The sequence below is a fragment of the Cherax quadricarinatus genome, chromosome 65, assembly GCF_038502225.1.
Source record: "Cherax quadricarinatus isolate ZL_2023a chromosome 65, ASM3850222v1, whole genome shotgun sequence".
NCBI classification, from domain to species: domain Eukaryota; kingdom Metazoa; phylum Arthropoda; class Malacostraca; order Decapoda; family Parastacidae; genus Cherax; species Cherax quadricarinatus.
Genome location: NC_091356.1, coordinates 18,820,486 through 18,846,768, shown reverse-complemented (window position 1 = coordinate 18,846,768; position 26,283 = coordinate 18,820,486). Strand labels below are relative to the sequence as shown.

The 26,283-nt window shown below is 43.4% G+C and overlaps 1 protein-coding gene across 1 annotated transcript in view; it reads right to left on the bottom strand.

The window, feature by feature from the left end:
• LOC128700571 (putative neural-cadherin 2) overlaps positions 1-26,283 on the bottom strand; it is a 271,817-nt gene that overhangs the window by 45,880 nt on the left and 199,654 nt on the right. Inside the window, exons 13-16 of the mRNA XM_070098997.1 lie at positions 20,261-20,432; positions 18,688-18,978; positions 15,020-15,330; positions 7,787-8,537 (exon numbers count right to left, since the gene is read on the bottom strand). Coding sequence (XP_069955098.1) covers positions 7,787-8,537; positions 15,020-15,330; positions 18,688-18,978; positions 20,261-20,432 — 1,525 coding nt within the window. The remainder of the gene's footprint in view (positions 1-7,786; positions 8,538-15,019; positions 15,331-18,687; positions 18,979-20,260; positions 20,433-26,283) is intronic.

Below are 26,283 nucleotides of genomic sequence, written 5' to 3'. Positions count from 1 at the left end.
CAATATTCAGTCAGTGGCCACTTTATTAGATACATTCTCTTAGTATTGTTTAGGCTCCTCCTGTACCTCCAGAACTGCCTGAATTCTTCTTGGCATGGATTCAACAAGATGCTGGAAACATTCCTTAGAGATTTTGGTCCATGTTAACATGATAGCATCAAGCAGTTTCTGCAGATTTGTCGTCTGCATATGCAGGATGGATCCATGGATTCATGTTGTTAACGTTAAATTCTAACCCTAGTATCTGCATGCCACAGCAGAAATCGCACTTCGTCAGACCAGGCGACGTTTTTCCAATCTTTAGTTATTTTAGTGAGCCTGTACCAATAGTAGCCTCAGCATCCCGTTTTTAACTGAGAAGAGTGGTACCGGGTGTGGTGTTCTGCTGCTGTGACCATCCACTTCAAGGTTTGACGTGTTGTGTGTTCAATGCATGGTTATTTGATTTACTGTCATTTTTCTGTCAGATGGAACTAACAGGACTATTCTCCTCAGACTTCTCACATTAACAAGACCCACGGATCTGCTGCTCACTGGATGTTCTGGGGTTTTCACACCATTCTCTGTAAATTCTAGAGTGTGTTGTCTGTGAAAATCTCATGAGATCAGTAGTTTCAGAGATATTTAAACCACCTCGTCTGGCACCAACAATCATTCCACGGTCGAAATCCCTCGGATCACATTTCTTCTTCATTCTGACGTTTGGTCTAAACAACTATATATAATAATATACTAATAATAACATCTTTATTTACTACTAGTACATGTACAAGGTATACAGACCGTAGCTGACATCAATGATATACTACTATATAGAAAGCCGCTTGTTATGCAGAGCATTTCCGGCAAATTAGGTCAGTTTTGTCCCAGGATGCGACCCACACCAGTCGACTAACACCCAGGTACCTATGTTACTGATGGGTGAACATAGACAACCAGTGTAAAGAAACACGCCTAATGTTTCAACCTTCGCTGGGAATCGAACCCGTGTGAAGTGAGACCCTTAGCCACCAGGCCTACTGAAACTCTTGACTATGTCTGCATGATTTTGGGCAATTAGGTGCTGCCACGTGATTGACAAATTATAAATTTTCATTAATTACCAGGCGTACAGGCGTACCTAATAAAGTGGCCACTGACTGTATTCACATTAGAAGAGAGATAAAAAAATATATGTAAGACAAGCTAAACGAGACTATTAAATTAAATACTTGGAATAAACTAAAAAGTTTATCCCAAGTATTTACTGACAACCATAAAAAATGTGCTCGATTTTCAACACTTATATCACACCTAAAATACATTTTTTGAGGATCCTCTAGAAATTGTACCCAGACAAACTCTGTGTATCTTCCTTTATTCTTTATACCCGTTTGGTACCAATGGGTACACGAGGATACCAGTGCCGTTGCTCAGTAAGTGCAGTACTGCTGTACTTACTGCCTGTAACTACAGAGCACTGTAGGTGCACCTACAACTGTAGGTGCTCTGTAGTAATGAGCGTTTAGAAGGAATCTGATCCTGAACTATGTGATGTCTGAAAAAGGAAGTCTGGTTGTGAGGAAAAGTAATGGAAATATAAACACATATGCAGTATAATGTGATCCTTTATTGACTACGTTTCGCCCACACAGTGGGCTTTTTCAAGTCACAAACAGAACTACCTGGGGTGGAAGGAACGCGAGTATTTATAGTCCGGTTCAGAATGCTGAGGTCAGGTGGAGAATGCTGCATCTGATGATGTACCGAGTGGGGTTATAGAGTCTAAAATCTTGGGTAGCTTGGAAAGAAGATTGAATAAGTTTGTGAGCAGACCTTCTACAGTGTTCTTATGTGGGATAGCGATGAAGAAGTTTCTTGGCAAGTGGTTCAGCTATGTTATAGAAGCCACTATTCTGGTTGAAGTTGTCGGATATAGAAATAAGTGATGATTCCAGGATTCTTCGGTATTGAGTGTTGTCTTCTGTGGCGATAAGTCTTGAGTTTCTGTAGTTTATCAAGTGGTTGTGTGAATTACGGTGTTGTACGCAGGCATTCCTTGTGTCGTCAGACCTGCTTGCGTATTGGTGTTCTGAAATACGTGTTTGGAGGTCCCTTGATGTTTCGCCCACGTATAACTTGTTGCAGTCATTACAAGGGATTATGTATACCCCTGCAGAGGGTGGAAGCTTGTCCTGTCTATCACTGGTAATGTCCTTGATGGTCGTGGTTGTGGAGGTAGATACTTGAAATGAGGTATTGGAAAAGATGTTGGAAACGTGTTTGGCAATGGAGTTGGTGGGGAGGACTATGTATCTCTTCTCGGCAGTGTCTTCTCTGGGTTTGTTGAAGATGTTTAATGCCCGTCGTCTGCAGTCTCTGATGAAGTGACGAGGATAGTGGAGTTTAGAAAATACTTGTTCAATCATCGTGCATTCTTCTTCAAGAAACTCATTGCTGCAGATTCTGAGTGCACACAGGAAGAAGCCTATAATTACACCACGTTTGGTTTTTGTGTCGTGGTGAGAGTAAAAGTGGAGAAGATCGTTTTGGTTTGTGGGTTTTCGATAGACTTTAAAACGAAGTTCGTGGTCAGCTTTGCAAAGCAGAACATCAAGGAAAGGAAGAGTGTTGTCGACTTCTTCTTCAAGTGTGAACTGGATTGAAGGCTCGACCTGGTTGAGGTTGTCTTGGAGAGCTTTAACATTGAAGCGTTTAGGAGTTATGAGGAGAATGTCGTCAACATAACGGAGCCAGGAGACAGACGAAGGAATAATGGTGGAGAAACGTTCTGCTTCTAGATGTTCCATGTATAGGTTCGCCAGGACCGCACTGAGTGGCGAACCCATGGGTAGTCCAAAAGTCTGCTGAAAGAGGTGATTTTCGAAAGAGAAACACGTAAAGCCAACACATAGATCAACAAGGTCGATGAAATCGCTGGCTGGAATGGGAAGGTCAAGTGAATCGTCAATTTTCCTGCGCAAGAGATCGATGGCTTGTGTAGTAGGTACTTTGGTGAATAGGGAAGTCACGTCAAGGCTGGAAAGTTTCTTGTTCCTGATGTTGATGTTGCGAATGCGATTGAGAAGATCACCCGAGTGTTTGAGATGTGCTGGACTGATAGTGCCCAAGAGTTTAGAGAGGTGTTTTGCGAGAATTCCTGAGAGCTGGTGGGGAGCACTGCCTATTCCCGAGGATATGGGCCTCAGTGGGATACCTGGCTTGTGAGGTTTTGGCAGGCCGTACATTCTGGCAGGTCTGGGGTTGCTGGGCATGGTGTGCAGAAGTTTCTTCCCTTGTTCTGAGCCCCTCAGAATGCGGCGAGTCCTTTGAAGAAAAGTTTTAGTAAGGTTGTCCACTTGGTTAGTTGTGAGAGGTTTGTAGGTATCTGGGTTATTAAGTAGATTGAGCATTTTGTTCCTGTAATCGTCAGTGTTCATGATAACAACACCACCTCCATTGTCGGCGGTGGTGACCCTGATGGTCGTGTCTTCTGCTAAACCTTTGAGTGCATTGATGTAACGTCGAGGTATGACTGGGGAGCTGCGTGTTGAGACGGCTGCTGAGATGATGCCTTGAAGATAGCCTTTTTGGAAGTCGGAGTCATTGTGTCTGTAGTTTTTGGCGATGAAATTGAGGTCTTGTTTTGGTTTCGTAATTCCTGTTGCGAATTTGAGGCCTAAGCTGAGGGCTTCAGTTTCTGTGGTTGACAGTGGACGAGATGAAAGATTTTGAATAATTTCAGGTCTTCCTAAACTTTTCCAATTACTATTATCGCAGAGTGTTTGTAGTTCCTAGTAAGTCTGATCTTCTGTTGAACATTCGCTGTGGTAACTCTGCTGCGAATGATTTCGGCGGTGCGTCTGTTCATGTTGCCCCGGAGTGTTGTGCCTAGTGCTCTGGCTTGGAGAAAAGCTTCCTTTGTAGCATTGTTTAAGTCGTCTGCACACTCTTCAAGGTAGGTCCGAGCTGTAGCGGAGAAAGGTGGTTTGATGTTGGCAATTTGAGGAGGAGTAGATCTTGGTAAGACCATTTCTTCGATGCAATCACGAAGAAAATTGTGTCTGTTGCGAAGTGAGTAAGCTTTTAGAAGAAGGTCCAGTTCTCAGGAACAAGAAACTTTCCAGCCTTGACGTGACTTCCCTATTCACCAAAGTACCTACTACACAAGCCATCGATCTCTTGCGCAGGAAAATTGACGATTCACTTGACCTTCCCATTCCAGCCAGCGATTTCATCGACCTTGTTGAACTATGTGTTGGCTTTACGTGTTTCTCTTTCGAAAATCACCTCTTTCAGCAGACTTTTGGACTACCCATGGGTTCGCCACTCAGTGCGGTCCTGGCGAACCTATACATGGAACATCTAGAAGCCGAACGTTTCTCCACCATTATTCCTTCGTCTGTCTCCTGGCTCCGTTATGTTGACGACATTCTCCTCATAACTCCTAAACGCTTCAATGTTAAAGCTCTCCAAGACAACCTCAACCAGGTCGAGCCTTCAATCCAGTTCACACTTGAAGAAGAAGTCGACAACACTCTTCCTTTCCTTGATGTTCTGCTTTGCAAAGCTGACCACGAACTTCGTTTTAAAGTCTATCGAAAACCCACCAACCAAAACGATCTTCTCCACTTTTACTCTCACCACGACACCAAAACCAAACGTGGTGTAATTATAGGCTTCTTCCTGCGTGCACTCAGAATCTGCAGCAATGAGTTTCTTGAAGAAGAATGCACGATGATTGAACAAGTATTTTCTAAACTCCACTATCCTCGTCACTTCATCAGAGACTGCAGACGACGGGCATTAAACATCTTCAACACACCCAGAGAAGACACTGCCGAGAAGAGATACATAGTCCTCCCCACCAACTCCATTGCCAAACACGTTTCCAACATCTTTTCCAATACCTCATTTCAAGTATCTACCTCCACAACCACGACCATCAAGGACATTACCAGTGGTAGACAGGACAAGCTTCCACCCTCTGCAGGGGTATACATAATCCCTTGTAATGACTGCAACAAGTTATACGTGGGCGAAACATCACGGGACCTCCAAACACGTATTTCAGAACACCAATACGCAAGCAGGTCTGACGACACAAGGAATGCCTGCGTACGACACCGTAATTCACACAACCACTTGATAAACTACAGAAACTCAAGACTTATCGCCACAGAAGACAACACTCAATACCGAAGAATCCTGGAATCATCACTTATTTCTATATCCGACAACTTCAACCAGAATAGTGGCTTCTATAACATAGCTGAACCACTTGCCAAGAAACTTCTTCATCGCTATCCCACATAAGAACACTGTAGAAGGTCTGCTCACAAACTTATCCAATCTCCTTTCCAAGCTACCCAAGATTTTAGACTCTATAACCCCACTCGGTACATCATCAGATGCAGCATTCTCCACCTGACCTCAGCATTCTGAACCTGACTATAAATACTCGCTTTCCTTCTGTTTATATTTATATTTCCTATCTGTTTATATTTCCATTGTGTCGGTATTTTATACCATTTATTTCCAGGAAAAGTAATATTGTATTCTGTGCTCTTTGAGCTCTAGATGTTACTAGAGGTAACACAACACCGAGGTGTCCCGTGGCTCGGTAAACAAAGCACTTGCCTCACACACTGAGTGCCCGTGGTGCTATCCCCGGCACGTTGCACATGTTTCCCTACATCAGCTGCCTATGTTCACCTAGCAATAAGTAGATACCTGAGTGTTAGTTGTTTAGTGTGGGTCGCATCCCGAGGCACAAGATAAAAAAACAAACAACGGAAATAAAACCGACAGACCTAGTTGACGCCCTGACTTTCTTGGGTTATCCTGGACGGCTAACTTTCCCCCGAGTTAAAAATTAAAATAAATCTTATCTTCATGCAGTGGCGAGCTATTATATTATTATTATTATAATCAAAAAGAAGCGCTAAACCACAAGGGCTACACAGCACGTGCTATTATAGAACTACGTCAGTAATTATTCCCCCGCTTCCCACAGTGTGATCCTCAGTATTCTTACATTACACCAGAGTAAAGCTGGAGTACCGTTGGTAGCTGCAGCTGGTAGTTTGTAGAGCAACAGTAGTTGACCATGTACCTGAAGAGTCAGTGTAAGAAGCATCATACATGCATCATTATGACTCTAAAGAGTCAGTGTAAGAAGCATCATACATGCATCATTATGGCTCTAAAGAGTCAGTGTAAGAAGCATCATATATGCATCATTATGACTCTAAAGAGTCAGTGTAAGAAGTATCATACATGCATCATTATGACTCTAAAGAGTCAGTGTAAGAAGCATCATACATGCATCATTATGACTCTAAAGAGTCAGTGTAAGAAGCATCATACATGCATCATTGTGACTCTAAAGAGTCAGTGTAAGAAGCATCATATATGCATCATTATGACTCTAAAGAGTCAGTGTAAGAAGTATCACACATGCATCATTATGACTCTAAAGAGTCAGTGTAAGAAGCATCATACATGCATCATTATGGCTCTAAAGAGTCAGTGTAAGAAGCATCATACATGCATCATTATGACTCTAAAGAGTCAGTGTAAGAAGCATCATACATGCATCATTATGACTCTAAAGAGTCAGTGTAAGAAGCATCATACATGCATCATTATGACTCTAAAGAGTCGGTGTAATAAGCATCATACATGCATCATTATGACTCTAAAGAGTCGGTGTAAGAAGCATCATACATGCATCATTATGACTCTAAAGAGTCAGTGTAAGAAGCATCATACATGCATCATTATGACTCTAAAGAGTCGGTGTAAGAAGCATCATACATGCATCATTATGACTCTAAAGAGTCAGTGTAAGAAGCATCATACATGCATCATTATGGCTCTAAAGAGTCAGTGTAATAAGCATCATACATGCATCATTATGACTCTAAAGAGTCAGTGTAAGAAGCATCATACATGCATCATTATGACTCTAAAGAGTCAGTGTAAGAAGCATCATACATGCATCATTATGACTCTAAAGAGTCAGTTAACTACAGTAAACAAACTATGAGGGTAAAGATTATTAAAGTGAAGATAATGTTAATAATTATTAGTAACCTTTTAAAGGACGTTATATTATTGTTATATTAACATTAGTCTTAGTATTAAATAAATTATCACAATTTACAGTACCAACAGATCAAGCTTTATTTTGATGGTTTTATTTCTACTGGAACATCCAATAACAAACACAAATGAAGTTTAAAATGAAAAATGGAAATACTTGAGAAACCAATGATTTTACTGAAAATGTTTAGGAGCATTGAAACTGATCAATAAATGTTTAGGAGCATTGAAACTGATCAATAAATGTTTAGGAGCATTGAAACTGATCAATAAATGTTTAGGAGCACTGAAACTGATCAATAAATGTTTAGGAGCATTGAAACTGATCAATAAATGTTTAGGAGCATTGAAACTGATCAATAAATGTTTAGGAGCATTGAAACTGATCAATAAATGTTTAGGAGCATTGAAACTGATCAATAAATAAAAACAATGCTGAATATTTTATGGGATTCACTGGTGGCCATCTTGATGACGTCATCAACACTACATCCCTCGTACCATAGAGTAACACTATATAAAGTATATATCTGTAAGTAATGTCTAATAAACCAAACTAGTCCCATCTTTTTAATCACAAAACCTACCACAGAATTCCCTATAGTCCTTTGCCAGTAGTCAGAAACGATAACCATTTGTGATCCCCTCGTTGGAGAAGTCTGTAAATCATTTTCAATATGTAGGAACATGTGGGACTTACCTCGTCTTTCCATATAAGATCTATCCTGTGCCAGGTGTTGTCTGCGAGGGTGTACGAGGCGTTGAGAGTAAGTGTGACGGCGCCTCCCCCGAGGTCCAGTAGCAAGGTTGGATGACCTCCTCGTAGTTCCAGCAGCACCAGGTCGCTCCTCCCTCTTAGTAATTCTTCTGTGGTCTCGATGGGCGTTCTCGGAGACACTTCCGACACGTCAGTGGTATTTGTTGGCACCTTCTCATCCTCACTATCTGCTCTTAAAGCGTTTTCTAAAATGTTGTCAGCTTTTCCCAAAACTTCTTCCAGTGTGTTAATAGATCGTAAAGCCCCTTCTAAAATATCATTAATTTTATTCGGGGTTTTGTTATTCGCACTTTTATCTAATGTTTTCTTTAAGCCATTCCTGTCTCTTCTTGTCTCTACACCATTCCTGTCTCTCCTTGGAGTCTCTTTTACACCATTCATGTCTCTCCTTGTGGTCTCCACATTATTCTTTTCTCTCTGTGTATTTTTCACCACTACTGATGGTCTGGAAATCCTCTGCCTCTGCTGTGGACCGGAGTAGAGAAGTGTTCCATCTGGGGAGGTGGTGAGAACTTCAAGGCTGAGGTGAACCTCAGAGCAGGAGGGAATAGATGGCACCCATGACCAGCTGCCACTCTCTACATTGTCTCCCTCGCTCGGATAAGCCGCACCCTCGAAGTACCTACTTAGTACCTTGCACCTGGAGCCCCAGGTGTCGTGGGGACAGACACACCTGTAAGGGGAATTAAAGAATCTCAATAGATAAAGATTATACCTGTACTCCAACATGTCTGGCACACTCGCTTTATTAATAAATTTGCATAAAATACCCGTAATTTAAATAGGGATATCAGATCAGAATAAAATAAGCAACTTCAGTATTACGAAGTTAAAACTTAAAACACAAAATTATTGACCCACCAAATGGACTTTGAATAAAAAAAAATGAAACAAAAATTAAACCTCTCCCTATTCAGTATACAGAATGCGATAGGCAATCAAGCAGGCTGTTGTGGTTCACTGTTATTAAGTGGCATCTGATGCACAATAGATTATTTACCCGATAAAATGTTTGATTTTTTTTGTTATGGTGAACTTTTTACCAATAGAACAAAGGTCACAGACCGAGTCCAATGAAAGTTCGCGAGATACGTGTGCGAAATACATGTATGTATATATATATATATATATATATATATATATATATATATATATATATATATATATATATATATATATATATATATATATATATATATATATATATATATATATATATATATATATATATATATATATATATATATATATATATATATATATATATATATATATATGTCGTGCCGAATATGTAAAACTGGTCAATTAGCAAGAATTCATTTAAAATTAATTCCTTTCTGAAATTTTCTCTTATACGTTTAAAGATATATTTTTTTCATTAATGTTAATGTAAAAATTTATAATTTTGCACCAAAAGAATCTTAGAAAACTTACCTAACCTTATTATAACAAGAGCAATTTATTTTAGCCTAACCCAAATAAATATATTTTAGATTTGTTTACAATAATTTAATACTAAACAAACACAGTGAAATATATATTTTTCGTTAGGTTCAGAATGATTTTGGTGAAATTATTGCATACACAAATTTTCGCCTTATATATATATACAAAACAACGTTTTCATGATTTCTCACATCATCAAGGACCTGTAAAAATAAGAGAACAAGAGAAGACTTATATGGTTGAGATATCAGCTGACACAGAACATTACCACCGAGCCAGTATGATGCTGGTGGATGGTCGAGGACTTGTCAAACACAGCTTAAATTCTAACCATATTAATTAATTATGACTTGCATAACCCTAAACCATTCATCACATCTGTCAGACACTGCAACATCATGGAATCTTGGTACAAAGACTTCAACGCTTGCCCAAACCTTTGGACGATGACCTACTTACTTTAGTGGCAGGTCCCACTAAGATCCCGCCTCCTGCTGCTTCAACTCATCTCACCGCAGTATATAAGCCACCTCTCTGGCCCTATGCTGCACTTACTACAAGAGTGATGGACTGAACACATCGTATCCAGGTTGAGGGACTGATTACCTCATACTTCTACTCTCCTTACCCATTTCTACTTTGTATTGGACTGATGAAGCCACTGTGTGGCGAAACGTTTCTTCAATAAAGATTCCCATGTGTTGCATAAGTGTCTCAATTCTTCAACTCTTATCCAATTTTAATTATATATTTATGTTGTTTTAATCTTAGTTCAAGACTTTTCACAGTTTGATAATAATAAACTAAAACTTTTTAAGGAATGTTGTAGACTCAATCATCAGTATTTTTGGAAAAAATTTTAGTCAGAAGATTTTTAAATACAACTTCGATTTTAAAATTCTTAAGTAGAGAAGGTATATTGAGAAGGATTTTATGTTAAGGGAGAACCAATATATTCTTAGTTAATCTTTTTTAAATTGCATAATGTGTTTCAAGCAGTTTTAAAGGATTTATCAGTTAAATATTTTGGGTATTTTAGTTCATTAGCTATTTCATATATCTTCAAGATTTCTTCATCCATGAACTTTGGGCTGCAAATATTCAAAGTTCACAAAACATTGATGAGAACACAGAAAGTTTAACTGAATCATGATGTGAAGAATAACTGTGCACATAACAACAGTTATTTGTTGCTTTTATGTATATTTTGAATTTAAAAATCATGGTTAAAATTAATTAATAACATATCTAAAAATAAAAGCAACGACTTATTTTGTTCAAACTCAACAGTAAAATTTATAGAATGAGTTAGACTACTTAATTCTTCAAGGAAATTATTTATATCTATATTCTTATGCATTAGACACAAAACATTATCAATATCTCTATCACTTAACTCAGTTGGGAGGGATTTTGTGAAGCAATCTTGTTTCAAAATATTCTATGAACAAATTTATTGTTAAAGACACAGGTGAGAGGATAACCCATTGCCATACCAACTTCTGGCTGCAAAACTCACCATTAAATACAAACTTTGCATCAACAGTACAAAATTTGAGAAGCTCAGTGACTGAAGGAACTGGCAATGATAAATCATAATTAACACATTCTTCAGAAAGGAAACTTAATAAATCATCAACAGAAACTTTTGTAAACAAAGAAGTAACATCAAAATTAACCTTATTATAATTATATAAATGAATCATGGTGCTTAATTTATCAACTAAATCAAAATTATTGTTAACATTATAATTAAGAAATTTTGCCAACAATAAGGCTCAACATATCTACTAGACATTTGGATAATTTATAGAAAACTGAACCTATGGAGCTAATAATGGATGTGGCTGGATTACCTGGTTTGTGTGTTACTATTAGTCCACACATATATGTGGTAAAGATGGATTGGTGATCATGAATATTTTAATTTATTGTCTTATTAAAGTTACTATTAACTGAATCAAAAGGATTCTTTTTAAGTTTAGAACAAGTATCTGTATCGTCACTGAGTTTATTAAACTCTATATTGTTGATGCAAAAGTTTGTGTTTAATTGCAAGTTTTATACTCAGACGTTTGGTATTTTAAAACAAGACTGCTTAACGAAAGCCTTCCCAATAGAGCTAAATGGTACAGGTATGTTGATGTTTGGTATCTAATACCTAAGAATATATATATATATATATATATATATATATATATATATATATATATATATATATATATATATATATATATATATATATATACACATGTATGTATATATATATATATATATATATATATATATATATATATATATATATATATATATATATATATATATATATATATATATATATATATATATATATATATATATATATATATATATATATATATATATATAATTTTATTTTTTATTAACACACTGGCCGATTCCCACCAAGGCAGGGTGGCCCGAAAAAGAAAAACTTTCACCATCATTCACTCCATCACTGTCTTGCCAGAATGGTGCTTTACACTACAGTTTTTAAACTGCAACATTAACACCCCTCCTTCAGAGTGCAGGCACTGTACTTCCCATCTCCAGGACTCAAGTCCGGCCTGCCGGTTTCCCCTGAATCCCTTCATAAATGTTACTTTGCTCACACTCCAACAGCACGTCAAGTATTAAAAACCATTTGTCTCCATTCACTCCTATCAAACACGCTTACGCATGCCCGCTGGAAGTCCAACCCCTCGCACACAAAACCTCCTTTACCCCCTCCCTCCAACCTTTCCTAGGCCGACCCCTACCCCGCCATCCTTCCACTGCAGACTGATACACTCATGAAGTCATTCTGTTTCGCTCCATTCACTCTACATGTCCGAACCACCTCAACAACCCTTCCTCAGCCTTCTGGACAACAGTTTTGGCAATCCTGCACCTCCTCCTAACTTCCAAACTACGAATTCTCTGCATTATATTCACACCACACATTGCCCTCAGACATGACATCTCCACTGCCTCCAGCCTTCTCCTCGCTGCAACATTCATCACCCATGCTTCACACCCATATAAGAGCATTGGTAAAACTATACTCCCATACATTCCCCTCTTTGCCTCCAAGGTCAAAGTTCTTTGTCTCCACAGACTCCTAAGTGCACCACTCACCCTATTCCCCTCATCAATTCTATGATTCACCTCATCTTTCACAGACCCATCCGCTGACACGTCCACTCCCAATTATCTAAATACATTCACCTCCTCCATACTCTCTCCCTCCAATCTGATATCCAATCTTTCATCACCTAATCTTTTTGTTATCCTCATAACCTTACTCCTTCCTGTATTCACTTTCAATTTTCTTTTTTTACATACCCTATCAAATTCATCCACCAACCTCTGCAACTTCTCTTCAGAATCTCCCACGAGCACAGTGTCATCAGCAAAGAGCAGCTGTGAGAACTCCCACTTTATGTGTGATTCTTTATCTTTTAACTCCACGCCTCTTGCCAAGACCCTCGCATTTACTTCTCTTACAACCCCATATAAAAATATATTAAACAGCCACGGTGACATCACACATCCTTGTCTAAGGCCTACTTTTACTGGGAAATAATCTCCCTCTTTCCTACATACTCTAACTTGAGCCTCACTATCCTCGTAAAAACTCTTCACTGCTTTCAGTAACCTACCTCCTATACCATACACCTGCAACATCTGCCACATTGCCCCCCTATCCACCCTGTCATACGCCTTTTCCAAATCCATAAATGCCACAAAAACCTCTTTAGCCTTATCTAAATACTTTTCACTTATATGTTTCACTGTAAACACCTGGTCCACACACCCCCTACCTTTCCTAAAGCCTCCTTGTTCATCTGCTACCCTATTCTCCGTCTTACTCTTAATTCTTTCAATAATAACTCTACCATACACTTTGCCAGGTATACTCAACAGACTTATCCCCCTATAATTTTTGCACTATATATAAATATATATATATATATATATATATATATATATATATATATATATATATATATATATATATATATATATATATATATATATAAACCATTTCACTGATGTGAAAACATTTTGCTTGGTATGTTTTGGATGGTAAAGGTAATAAGGAACATAAGAGCACAAAGTGGCATGCTTCCCTGATATACTGAGTTAGTGTGCGTAACTTCTCTGTTTCTGCAGCTGTCTGATAAGAGTATGACTCCACTAACATCATTTCCAGCATAAAATTCAAAAGTTATCATATGGAAATCAATGTCACGATTTCTTTAATAAAATTGACAAACTGACAACTACACAGTCCGATCAAAAAATACTTTCTCCAGTTCTTGCACGGAGAACATAGCGAACTATTTAATAAAATTTGCAAACTTGGACTTGCATAGTTCTTTACGATTTTAAGTTTTCCTTTACGGAAACCAAACACATCAGTGTTCGAGATTTCAAACTATTCAGAAAAAAACATTCCCCATTTATCACACGAAAGATAGATCATTTCCCGAGTCTTCTAAGTGGAGCGCCTGTTTCAAACTTAGAAGCAAATCAAGAAGAGATAATCTCAAAAAATCGCACAGAAGCAGCTGTGGTGTTCGTATGAGACTGATGAGTGCTCACCCCACACATCAACAACTATCTGAGCCTTTGCCTGAGTAAGATGCACGAATGATGAAACTCAAACGCTAATCGGAATAGTTCTCCTCAGGTTATCACTTGTAAGTCCAGCAGGGAGAATATTTTAAGGGACACGTAAGTTCCCTCGTCTTCTAATAACATGTTCATTTTTCCACTATAATCTACCTTGTCCATAATTACTATCGCATTTGCTTTGTCTGTTTCGTAAGGTGAAGTCCAGGATCTTTCCTTAATTCATGGTAAACTTAACAAATCTTTGAGGATAATTGTGTTGTAGAGGTCTCGTCACAGGTGCTCACTCTGATACCTCGTCACGTACCATGACTCCCTGATGTCTTCCCGTCAGGTATTCTCTGATCCACTGCAGTGCCTTCCCTGTCATACCTGCCTGGTCCTCCAGCTTTTGTATTAATCTTGTGTGGAACTGCGTCAAAGGCCTTTTTACAGTCCAAGAAGATGCAATCTACCCACCCCTCTCTCTGTTGTCTTACTGCTGTCACCTTGTTATTGAACTCTAGTAGGTTTGTGACACAGGATTTCCCGTCTCTGCATCAGTGTTGTCATTTATAAGCTCGTTCCTTTCTAGGTGCTCCACCATTCTTCTCCTGTTAATTTTCTCCAGGAATTTGCATACTATACATGTCAGTGACACTGGTCTGTAGTTTAATGGTGCGTGTCTGTCTCTTTTTTAAAAATTGGGAACTCCATTCGCTGTCTTCCATACCTCAGGTAGTAGCCCTGTTTCGATACATGTGTTGAAGATTATTGTTAGTGGTACACAGAGCGCCTTTGCGTGAGAGTGAGAGAGAGAGAGAGAGAGAGAGAGAGAGAGAGAGAGAGAGAGAGAGAGAGAGAGAGAGAGAGAGAGAGAGAGAGAGAGAGAGAGAGAGAGAGAGAGAGAGAGAGACAGGTTATATGTTTTTTTCCTTTGTTTTTGAGTTTTGCCCGGTCATTGATAGTGAATGGTCATGTGCGACCAAACATAAGGGAAGATCTTTATGATTGTGATGGTATTGCTGTTTCACTTAAACATCCAGAATGTCTCTCCTGCCAAGAGTCACAGGAAGAGTCAGAGTCTCAACTTACCTGGTGCCTGAGGGCGTGGGCAAACATCGGCCACCGTTGAGACAGGTGTCAGTGTTGCATGTGTCATCCTGGACAGGTGTTGGGGGAAGACATCCACAACCACGACTCACTTGTACTCTGGGACCCACCATGGCTGACACACCAGCGTCCACAACACTGTAACCATCCCCGACCTTCACCTGCGTCCACCACCCACCAGTGCACTTCCGAGTGTCACCCCTGAGTCTACGCGGTGTTTTGCTGGCGTTGGTATGTTCTTGGTCGTCTACTGTGCCCACGTCATCTATGTCAACCCCTAAAGCTTGTGTAAGCTTAAGCAAAGCAAAAAAAAAAAGGCACATGAATAAAATTGATGACATTTGAGGAAAATGAAGAAATCTAATTCTTTCCTCACAACAGACACTATTACACAAGTGAAAACAATCTGAAGAAATAATCAGCATTGCTAAAGACACATTACTAGTCAAAGATAACGGCAAATAATAGTTTATTATGACTCTGAAGTGAGTCAAGCTGCTTCCTGACTGGTGGTCGAGAGTGCTCACTCAGGCGCCACACTGAGTCAAGCTGCTTCCTGACTGGTGGTCGAGAGTGCTCACTCAGGCACCACACTGAGTCAAGCTGCTTCCTGACTGGTGGTCGAGAGTGCTCATTCAGGCGCCACACTGAGTCAAGCTGCTTCCTGACTGGTGGTCGAGAGTGCTCACTCAGGCGCCACACTGAGTCAAGCTGCTTCCTGACTGGTGGTCGAGAGTGCTCACTCAGGCACCACACTGAGTCAAGCTGCTTCCTGACTGGTGGTCGAGAGTGCTCACTCAGGCACCACTCTGAGTCAAGCTGCTTCCTGACTGGTGGTCGAGAGTGCTCACTCAGGCGCCACACTGAGTCAAGCTGCTTCCTGACTGGTGGTCGAGAGTGCTCACTCAGGTACCACACTGAGTCAAGCTGCTTCCTGACTGGTGGTCGAGAGTGCTCACTCAGGCGCCACACTGAGTCAAGCTGCTTCCTGACTGGTGGTCGAGAGTGCTCACTCAGGCGCCACACTGAGTCAAGCTGCTTCCTGACTGGTGGTCGAGAGTGCTCACTCAGGCGCCACACTGAGTCAAGCTGCTTCCTGACTGGTGGTCGAGAGTGCTCACTCAGGCACCACACTGAGTCAAGCTGCTTCCTGACTGGTGGTCGAGAGTGCTCATTCAGGCGCCACACTGAGTCAAGCTGCTTCCTGACTGGTGGTCGAGAGTGCTCACTCAGGCGCCACACTGAGTCAAGCTGCTTCCTGACTGGTGGTCGAGAGTGCTCACTCAGGCGCCACACTGAGTCAAGCTGCTTCCTGACTGGTGGTCGAGAGTGCTCACTCAGGCACCACTCTGAGTCAAGCTGCTTCCTGACTGGTGGTCGAGAGTGCTCACTCAGGCGCCACACTGAGTCAAGCTGCTTCCTGACTGGTGGTCGAGAGTGCTCACTCAGGTACCACACTGAGTCAAGCTGCTTACTCACTGGTGGTCGAGAGTGCTCACTCAGGCACCACACTGAGTCAAGCTGCTTCCTCACTGGTGCTCGAGAGTGCTCACTCAGGCGCCACACTGAGTCAAGTTGCTTCCTCACTGGTGGTCGAGAGTGCTCACTCAGGCACCACACTGAGTCAAGCTGCTTCCTCACTGGTGCTCGAGAGTGCTCACTCAGGCGCCACACTGAATCAAGCTGCTTCCTCACTGGTGCTCGAGAGTGCTCACTCAGGCGCCACACTGAGTCAAGCTGCTTCCTCACTGGTGGTCGAGAGTGCTCACTCAGGCGCCACACTGAGTCAAGCTGCTTCCTGACTGGTGGTCGAGAGTGCTCACTCAGGCGCCACACTGAGTCAAGCTGCTTCCTCACTGGTGCTCGAGAGTGCTCACTCAGGCGCCACACTGACATCCAATAATTTAACTTCTGTTAAAAGAACTACTAGGGTCATGTACAAGGGACCCTCCTGCTGCCTACATTACAAGGGACCCTTTTGCTGCCTACATTACAAGGGACCCTCCTGCTTCCTACATTACAAGGAACCCTCCTGCTTCCTACATTACAAAGGACCCTTCTGCAGCGTACAATACAAGGGACCCTCCTGCTTCCTTCATTACAAGGGACCCTCCTGCTGCCTATATTACAAGGGACCTTCCTGCTGCCTACATTACAAGGGACCCTCCTGCTTCCTACATTACAAGGAACCCTCCTGCTTCCTACATTACAAGGAACCCTCCTGCTGCGTACAATACAAGGGACCCTCCTGCTTCCTACATTACAAGGGACCCTCCTGCTGCCTATATTACAAGGGACCTTCCTGCTGCCTACATTACAAGGGACCCTCCTGCTTCCTACATTACAAGGGACCCTCCTGCTTCCTACATTACAAGGGACCCTCCTGCTGCCTACATTACAAGGGACCCTCCTGCTTCCTACATTACAAGGGACCCTCCTGCTGCTTACATTACAAGGGACCCTCCTGCTTCCTACATTACAAGGGACCCTCCTGCTGCCTACATTACAAGGGACCTTTCTGCTGCCTGCAGTATAAGAAACCCACCTGCAGTATAAGAAACCCACCTGCTCTTTGCAGTACCAGGGACCTACCTGCTGTTCAAGGGATCAGCCTCCTGCATGAAGTACTAGGACACACCTGTTGCCTGCGGCACAAGGGACTCACCTACTGCCTGCAGTACTAGGGACGCACCTGCTCCCTGCAGCACAAGGGACCCACCAGCTTCCTGCTGTAGAAAGGACCCACCTTCTGCCTGCAGTACACAGGACCCAGTTGCTGCCTGTGGTGCAAGGAACACACCTGTTGCCTGCGGTACCAAGGACTTACTTGTTGCCTGCAGTACAAGGTACCAACCTGATGCCTGTAGTACAAGGGACCCACCTGCTGCCTGCGGCACAAGGAACCCACCTGTTGCCTGCAGTACGAGGAACCCACCTGCTGCCTGCGGTAGAAGGTACTCACTTGCTGCTTCTGGTGCAAGGAACCCACCTGCATCCTGCAGTCCAAGGGACCCACCTGTTGCCTGCCGTATAAGGGACCTACCTGCTGCCTGCGGTACAAAGGACCCACCTGCTGCGTCTGGTACAAGGGAGTCACCTGGTGCTGTGATACAGGGACGCACCTGCTGCCAACGGTACAAGGGACTAAGTAAGTATATAAGTTTATTCAGGAATACACAAATAGAGTTACATAGAATTATCATACATAGCAGCATATGTGTAAAGTTACCTGTGTAAAGTACCGACCTGGTGCTTGCAGTACCAGGGACCTTCTTGCTGTCTGCGATTCTAGGGACCCACCTGCTGCTTATGGTACAAGGGGCGCACCTGCTACCTGCAGTACCAGGGACCCACCTGCTGCCTGCAGTACCAGGGACCACCTGCTGCCTGCAGTACCAGGAAGCCATCTGCTGCCTGCAGTACCAGGGACCCACCTGCTGCCTGCAGTATTAGGGACCCACCTGCTGCCTGCAGTACCAGGGACCCACCTGCTGCCTGCAGTACCAGGGACCCACCTGCTGCCTGCAGTACCAGGAACCCACCTGCTGCCTGCAGTACCAGGGACCCACCTGCTGCCTGCAGTACCAGGAACCCACCTGCTGCCTGCAGTACCAGGGATCCACCTGCTGCCTGCAGTACCAGGGACCCACCTGCTGCCTGCGGTACAAGAGGATGTGACTGAGGTTATGTACTCCAGGAGCCACTAGCCACACTTGAGTGCTGGCTGTGCTGCTGGTAGTAGTGGTTGTTGTGGTTGTGGTTGTGGTTGTTGTGGCAGTGGGCTGCTGCTCTTCTTCTTGACTCTCCAGGTGATGCTGCATCATGTCAGCCTGCTGCACACCAGTCATCTCATCGCTGACCCACGCCCACACGCCCGTGTTGCTTCCTTCAATCCATGAACAAGACGCCTCCGCCAGCCGGCGCACGAGAGAGGAACCTTCCTGCCAGCCGGGATAACATTGGTAACCATAAGAGAAAACTGGTAACACAACTACCAGGAGCTCTTTTTATCTTAATTAAAATATGGTATACCTGGAGTATACCTGGAGAGGGTTTCAGGGGTCAACGCCCCTGCGGCCCGGTCTGAGACCAGGCCTTGTGGTGGATCAGGGTCTTGTCAGTCAAGCTGTTACTGCTAGCCGCACGCAAACTGACATACGAACCACAGCCCGGCTGGTCAGGTAGTTCCTTAAATAATAAGAGAGCTTGACTGTCTCAGCTTAAATAATAAGAGAGCTTGACTGTCTCAGCTTAAATAATAAGAGAGCTTGACTGTCTCAGCTTAAATAATAAGAGAGCTTGACTGTCTCAGCTTAAATAATAAGAGAGCTTGACTGTCTCAGCTTAAATAATAAGAGAGCTTGACTGTCTCAGCTTAAATACCTGGCGACTCAGACAGAGACTCTGACGTCCTTATATCATCAGTTACTAAACACAAATATTTCGTGAATCATTACCTCACCAAGAAAATAAACATTACTTAATAATATCTAAGATAAGAAAGTGTTTACAAAATAATCATTACTTAAATCAGAGATGTTATAGAAAATATCACGTTTGAAAAATATAATGGGAAAAAAATTTGAATTAAGACTAAGAATTAATTTTTTAGTTGTTTTGGGTAGGGGGGAGGGCAGGGGAAGCGTCACTTCACGCCAGACTGAAGAAATGAATAATGTGACCCAAATACATAATATTCGTGGTCACAGGCGTCTGGAGGTCACTTCTCAAGTGAGTATCCCAGTAAAATGATACCACTGACACCTGGTGTATGTATTATGATGGCAGAGTCAACATGCAAAACATTAACCAACTCATCATCATTTACTGACGATTTACGTTATCTCTGGAGTAATAAATTACAGGATATAATATGTACCAAAGTGACTAATTCTTGAGCCAGTTTTAAGTGACTGACCACCCAGTCTTGTCATCTTCTTTTCAGTCAGTCGACCAACACATAAAATAGAGCAATCCACTAATAAATCATACAGTTAATTATGCCTCAATTCATTGTCTAATTAATCAGTTAATTAAATCTCACGCAACCAACCAATCAATTCTATGATAACATTGTCAACTGCCAAGTCACCCACTTTATCAGTCCACTAAGTCATCAATTCATTAAAAAAGCTTTACAATAGCAAATAAAATCGTCTTTTAATCAACCAGTTATGGGTCATCAAACAGGGAATAAATCACTAAGATAATCTTTCAACTTACCCGTCCAGCCTCGTCCTGTTCTGTGACCGCCCAGTAAGGGTTAACTACAAGGGTCAGAGACGTTCCCTGTGTCACCTCACGTTCTGTTAACATCTTGACCTTGACTGTGACATTAGCGATGACCCCCGACTGACCTTGGCTGGGATCGCTGACCCAGAACCCCAGCTCGTACCTGGGGATGAGAGAAAGGGAGAAATGGGGCTAGATGCGAGAGGGGTGGAAGGTAGTTGATGTGGATGGTTGAGGGAGGGTGAAGTATGATAAGATGGAAGACTGGATGAGAAGTTCGAATGAGGGGAAGAGAAGTTGGATAGAAAATGCAGTAGGAGGAAGGGAAGAAATATGGAGAGATTGTAGAATGGAGAGATAAAGAAAGGTAGACAACAAATGACATAATATTTCTTATTGACGTTGTGTGACGAGAAACATTAACTACAACATTGCTTCCTCTAGTTCAGGTTATATTATTGAGATGAGGAATACAGCTGAATGATGTATCGTATTGGCTGAGTGGTGCTGCGTTGAGCCTGCTACCTGCAGTACCTGAGTGGTGCTGCGTTGAACCTGCTACCTGCAGTACCTGAGTGGTGCTGCGTTGAGCCTGCTACCTGCAGTACCTGAGTGGTGCTGCGTTGAACCTGCTACCTGCAGTACCTGAGTGGTGCTGCGTTGAGCCTGATACCTGCAGTACCTGAGTGGTGATGTGTTGAGCCTGCTACCTGCAGTACCTGAGTGGTGCTGCGTTGAGCCTGCTACCTGCAGTACCTGAGTGGTACTGCGTTGAACCTGCTACCTACAGTACCTGAGTGGTGCTGCGTTGAACCTGCTACCTGCAGTACCTGAGTGGTGCTGCGTTGAACCTGCTACCTGCAGTACCTGAGTGGTGCTGCGTTGAGCCTGCTACCTGCAGTACCTGAGTGGTGCTGCGTTGAACCTGCTACCTGCAGTACCTGAGTGGTGCTGCGTTGAGCCTGCTACCTGCAGTACCTGAGTGGTGCTGCGTTGAACCTGCTACCTGCAGTACCTGAGTGGTGCTGCGTTGAACCTGCTACCTGCAGTACCTGAGTGGTGCTGCGTTGAACCTGCTACCTGCAGTACCTGAGTGGTGCTGCGTTGAGCCTGATACCTGTAGTACCTGAGTGGTGCTGCGTTGAACCTGCTACCTGCAGTACCTGAGTGGTGCTGCGTTGAGCCTGCTACCTGCAGTACCTGAGTGGTGCTGCGTTGAGCCTGCTACCTGCAGTACCTGAGTGGTGCTGTGTTGAGCCTGCTACCTGCAGTACCTGAGTGGTGCTGCGTTGAGCCTGATACCTGCAGTACCTGAGTGGTGCTGCGTTGAGCCTGATACCTGCAGTACCTGAGTGGTGCTGCGTTGAGCCTGCTACCTGCAGTACCTGAGTGGTGCTGCGTTGAACCTGCTACCTGCAGTACCTGAGTGGTGCTGCGTTGAGCCTGCTACCTGCAGTACCTGAGTGATGCTGTGTTGAGCCTGCTACCTGCAGTACCTGAGTGGTGCTGCGTTGAGCCTGCTACCTGCAGTACCTGAGTGGTACTGCGTTGAGCCTGCTACCTGCAGTACCTGAGTGATGCTGTGTTGAGCCTGCTACCTGCAGTACCTGAGTGGTGCTGCGTTGAGCCTGCTACCTGCAGTACCTGAGTGGCACTGCGTTGAGCCTGCTACCTGCAGTACCTGAGTGGTGCTGCGTTGAGCCTGCTACCTGCAGTACCTGAGTGGTGCTGCGTTGAACCTGCTACCTGCAGTACCTGAGTGGTGCTGCGTTGAACCTGCTACCTGCAGTACCTGAGTGGTGCTGCCACAGCCACTCACTGCATGAATCCCAGTTGATTATTCTGTTTATTCAGTGATTGTCGCACATTACGAATCACTTTGAGATGTTAGATGAAGCTCCTGGGTCGTGGGATGAGACAGTGGGGTCACGATTGGTGCCACTGATACAACCATGTCACAAGTGCTGGTGCCACTGATACAAGCATGTCACATGTGGTGGTGCCACTGATACAAGCATGTCACAAGTGCTGGTGCCACTGATACAACCATGTCACAAGTGCTGGTGCCACTGATACAACCATGTCACAAGTGCTGGTGCCACTGATACAATCACGTCACAAGTGCTGGTGCCACTGATACAAGCATGTCACATGTGGTGGTGCCACTGATACAACCATGTCACAAGTGCTGGTGCCACTGATACAACCATGTCACAAGTGCTGGTGCCACTGATACAATCACGTCACAAGTGCTAGTGCCACTGGTACAACCACGTCACAAGTGCTGGTGCCACTGATACAACCATGTCACAAGTGCTGGTGCCACTGATACAAGCATGTCACATGTGGTGGTGCCACTGATACAACCATGTCACAAGTGCTGGTGCCACTGATACAAGCATGTCACATGTGGTGGTGCCACTGATACAACCATGTCACAAGTGCTAGTGCCACTGATACAACCACGTCACAAGTGCTGGTGCCACTGATACAACCACGTCACAAGTGCTGGTGCCACTGATACAACCACGTCACAAGTGCTGGTGCCACTGGTACAACCACGTCACAAGTGCTGGTGCCACTGATACAACCACGTCACAAGTGCTGGTGCCACTGATACAACCACGTCACAAGTGCTGGTGCCACTGATACAACCATGTCACAAGTGCTGGTGCCACTGATACAACCATGTCACAAGTGCTGGTGCCACTGATACAACCATGTCACAAGTGCTGGTGCCACTGATACAACCACGTCACAAGTGCTGGTGCCACTGATACAACCATGTCACAAGTGCTGGTGCCACTGATACAACCATGTCACAAGTGCTGGTGCCACTGATACAACCACGTCACAAGTGCTAGTGCCACTGATGTCACAAGTGCTGGTGCCACTGATACAACCATGTCACAAGTGCTGCCACTGTGCCACTGATACAACCATGTCACAAGTGCTGGTGCCACTGATACAACCACGTCACAAGTGCTAGTGCCACTGATACAACCACGTCACAAGTGCTGGTGCCACTGATACAACCACGTCACAAGTGCTAGTGCCACTGATACAACCACGTCACAAGTGCTGGTGCCACTGATACAACCATGTCACAAGTGCTAGTGCCACTGATACAACCACGTCACAAGTGCTGGTGCCAATGATACAACCATGTCACAAGTGCTGGTGCCACTGATACAACCACGTCACAAGTGCTAGTGCCACTGATACAACCACGTCACAAGTGCTGGTGCCACTGATACAACCACGTCACAAGTGCTAGTGCCACTGATACAACCACGTCACAAGTGCTGGTGCCACTGATACAACCATGTCACAAGTGCTGGTGCCACTGATACAACCACGTCACAAGTGCTGGTGCCACTGATACAACCACGTCACAAGTGCTGGTGCCACTGATACAACCACGTCACAAGTGCTGGTGCCACTGATACAACCATGTCACAAGTGCTGGTGCCACTGATACAACCATGTCACAAGTGCTGGTGCCACTGATACAACCATGTCACAAGTGCTGGTGCCACTGATACAACCATGTCACAAGTGCTGGTGCCACTGATACAACCATGTCACAAGTGCTGGTGCCACTGATACAACCATGTCACAAGTGCTGGTGCCACTGATACAACCACGTCACAAGTGCTGGTGCCACTGATACAACCACGTCACAAGTGCTGGTGCCACTGATACAACCATGTCACAAGTGCTGGTGCCACTGATACAACCACGTCACAAGTGCTGGTGCCACTGATACAACCATGTCACAGGTGGTGGTGCCACTGATACAACCATGTCACAAGTGCTAGTGCCACTGATACAACCATGTCACAAGTGCTGGTGCCACTGATACAACCACGTCACAAGTGCTGGTGCCACTGATACAACCACGTCACAAGTGCTGGTGCCACTGATACAACCATGTCACAAGTGCTGGTGCCACTGATACAACCACGTCACAAGTGCTGGTGCCACTGATACAACCACGTCACAAGTGCTGGTGCCACTGATACAACCACGTCACAAGTGCTGGTGCCACTGATACAACCATGTCACAAGTGCTGGTGCCACTGATACAACCATGTCACAAGTGCTGGTGCCTCTGATACAACCATGTCACAAGTGCTGGTGCCACTGATACAACCATGTCACAAGTGCTGGTGCCACTGATACAACCATGTCACAAGTGCTGGTGCCACTGATACAACCATGTCACAGGTGGTTGTGCCACTGATACAACCATGTCACAAGTGCTAGTGCCACTGATACAACCACGTCACAAGTGCTGTATTTACAGTAGTAACATAAACAATAGTTTAACAAAAAATAATATTATTAGAGAACGCAGCAAGAGTATTATAATTAGTAATTAATTTAGTAACATTTGTACACATTGAAGATAAGCCGAGGAGACCTACAGTAGGCCTACTGGCTCACACTAGGCAGTAGTTGTGGAGTAATGAGGAAAAATTACATCTCAAGCAGTAGAAATCAAGTGTAGCAGGTGTCGTCCAGGTGGGGGTGATGGGCAGTGCTGGAGGTGATGGGCAGTGCTGGAGGTGATGGGCAGTGCTGGAGGTGATGGGCAGTGCTGGACTAAGCGCAAACAATAGAGAAAAAGGAAAACAGGAATGGAAAGGAAATACAATAAACAGATCCAGAGAAAAGTTGAGGAGGTAAATATCATATGAAGAATGTTTTGAAGATTAGAGTATTTGACAGTTTATTAAGTCAAATTATAACCAAGATTTATGTTAGGAATGTTAAAGAATGACTAGAAAAGATGGCGCCTGTGAAGACTATAAGAAGTGCAGAGAGTTTTAGTAGTTGTATGATGGCTGTCATCTCTAACATGACAGAAAAGAATATCATTTGTGTCGGTAAGGTGAGGACTTATTTTGAATTCTTTATCAGAGAGAACAGTGAGCGTCACAACGTACTGAAGAGGGAAGAAGTAACAGTGAGCGTCACAACGTACTGAAGAGGGAAGAAGTAACAGTGAGCGTCACAACGTACTGAAGAGGGAAGAAGTAACAGTGAGCGTCACAACGTACTGAAGAGGGAAGAAGTAACAGTGAGCGTCACAACGTACTGAAGAGGGAAGAAGTAACAGTGAGCGTCACAACGTACTGAAGAGGGAAGAAGTAACAGTGAGCGTCACAACGTACTGAAGAGGGAAGAAGTAACAGTGAGCGTCACAACGTACTGAAGAGGGAAGAAGTAACAGTGAGCGTCACAACGTACTGAAGAGGGAAGAAGTAACAGTGAGCGTCACAACGTACTGAAGAGGGAAGAAGTAACAGTGAGCGTCACAACGTACTGAAGAGGGAAGAAGTAACAGAAACCAGAGACAAGAGAAGAAGCGTGAAGGAGAATACTACAAAGTGTATTATTTTGGCGAAATGTAAGTGTAATTTTTAGAAGATAAGGACTTAATAAAATTCATTCAGGTTGAAGCTACAGGCAAGACAGTGTACAGCAGCTTGTCCAGGGTACTGGGGTTAGCTAAGAAAAAAATACCATTGAAGGAAACTGTTTTAGAAATTGGGAAGATTTCTTAGACGAGAAAAAGTTGCAAAGAATGGAAATTTTAAAGTCGAGAAAGTGAAGATGAAAGATGAGGTGGACGCAGAGGAAGAGAAAAACAAGAAACTTTTTCATGGTAGAAGGAACATGGTAATAAAAGTGGTGGATAAACATACCAACGAGCGCAGTTTTATGGTAGACGATAACAACTGAAGACAAACCAGTTACAGAGCTGAGAACTCGCTGATCAAAGAAAACGAGCAGTGAGTTAGCTTCCCATTCAGCAGTGAACACGACAGATGGGACAAGAGTGTTGAGAGCATCAAGAGAGAGCTGAACACGACAGATGGAACAAGAGTGTTGAGAGCATCAAGAGAGAGCTGAACACGACAGATGGAACAAGAGTGTTGAGAGCATCAAGAGAGAGCTGGAAAATATTAGTCGTATAACAAGAGAGCGACGACATAAACACAGAG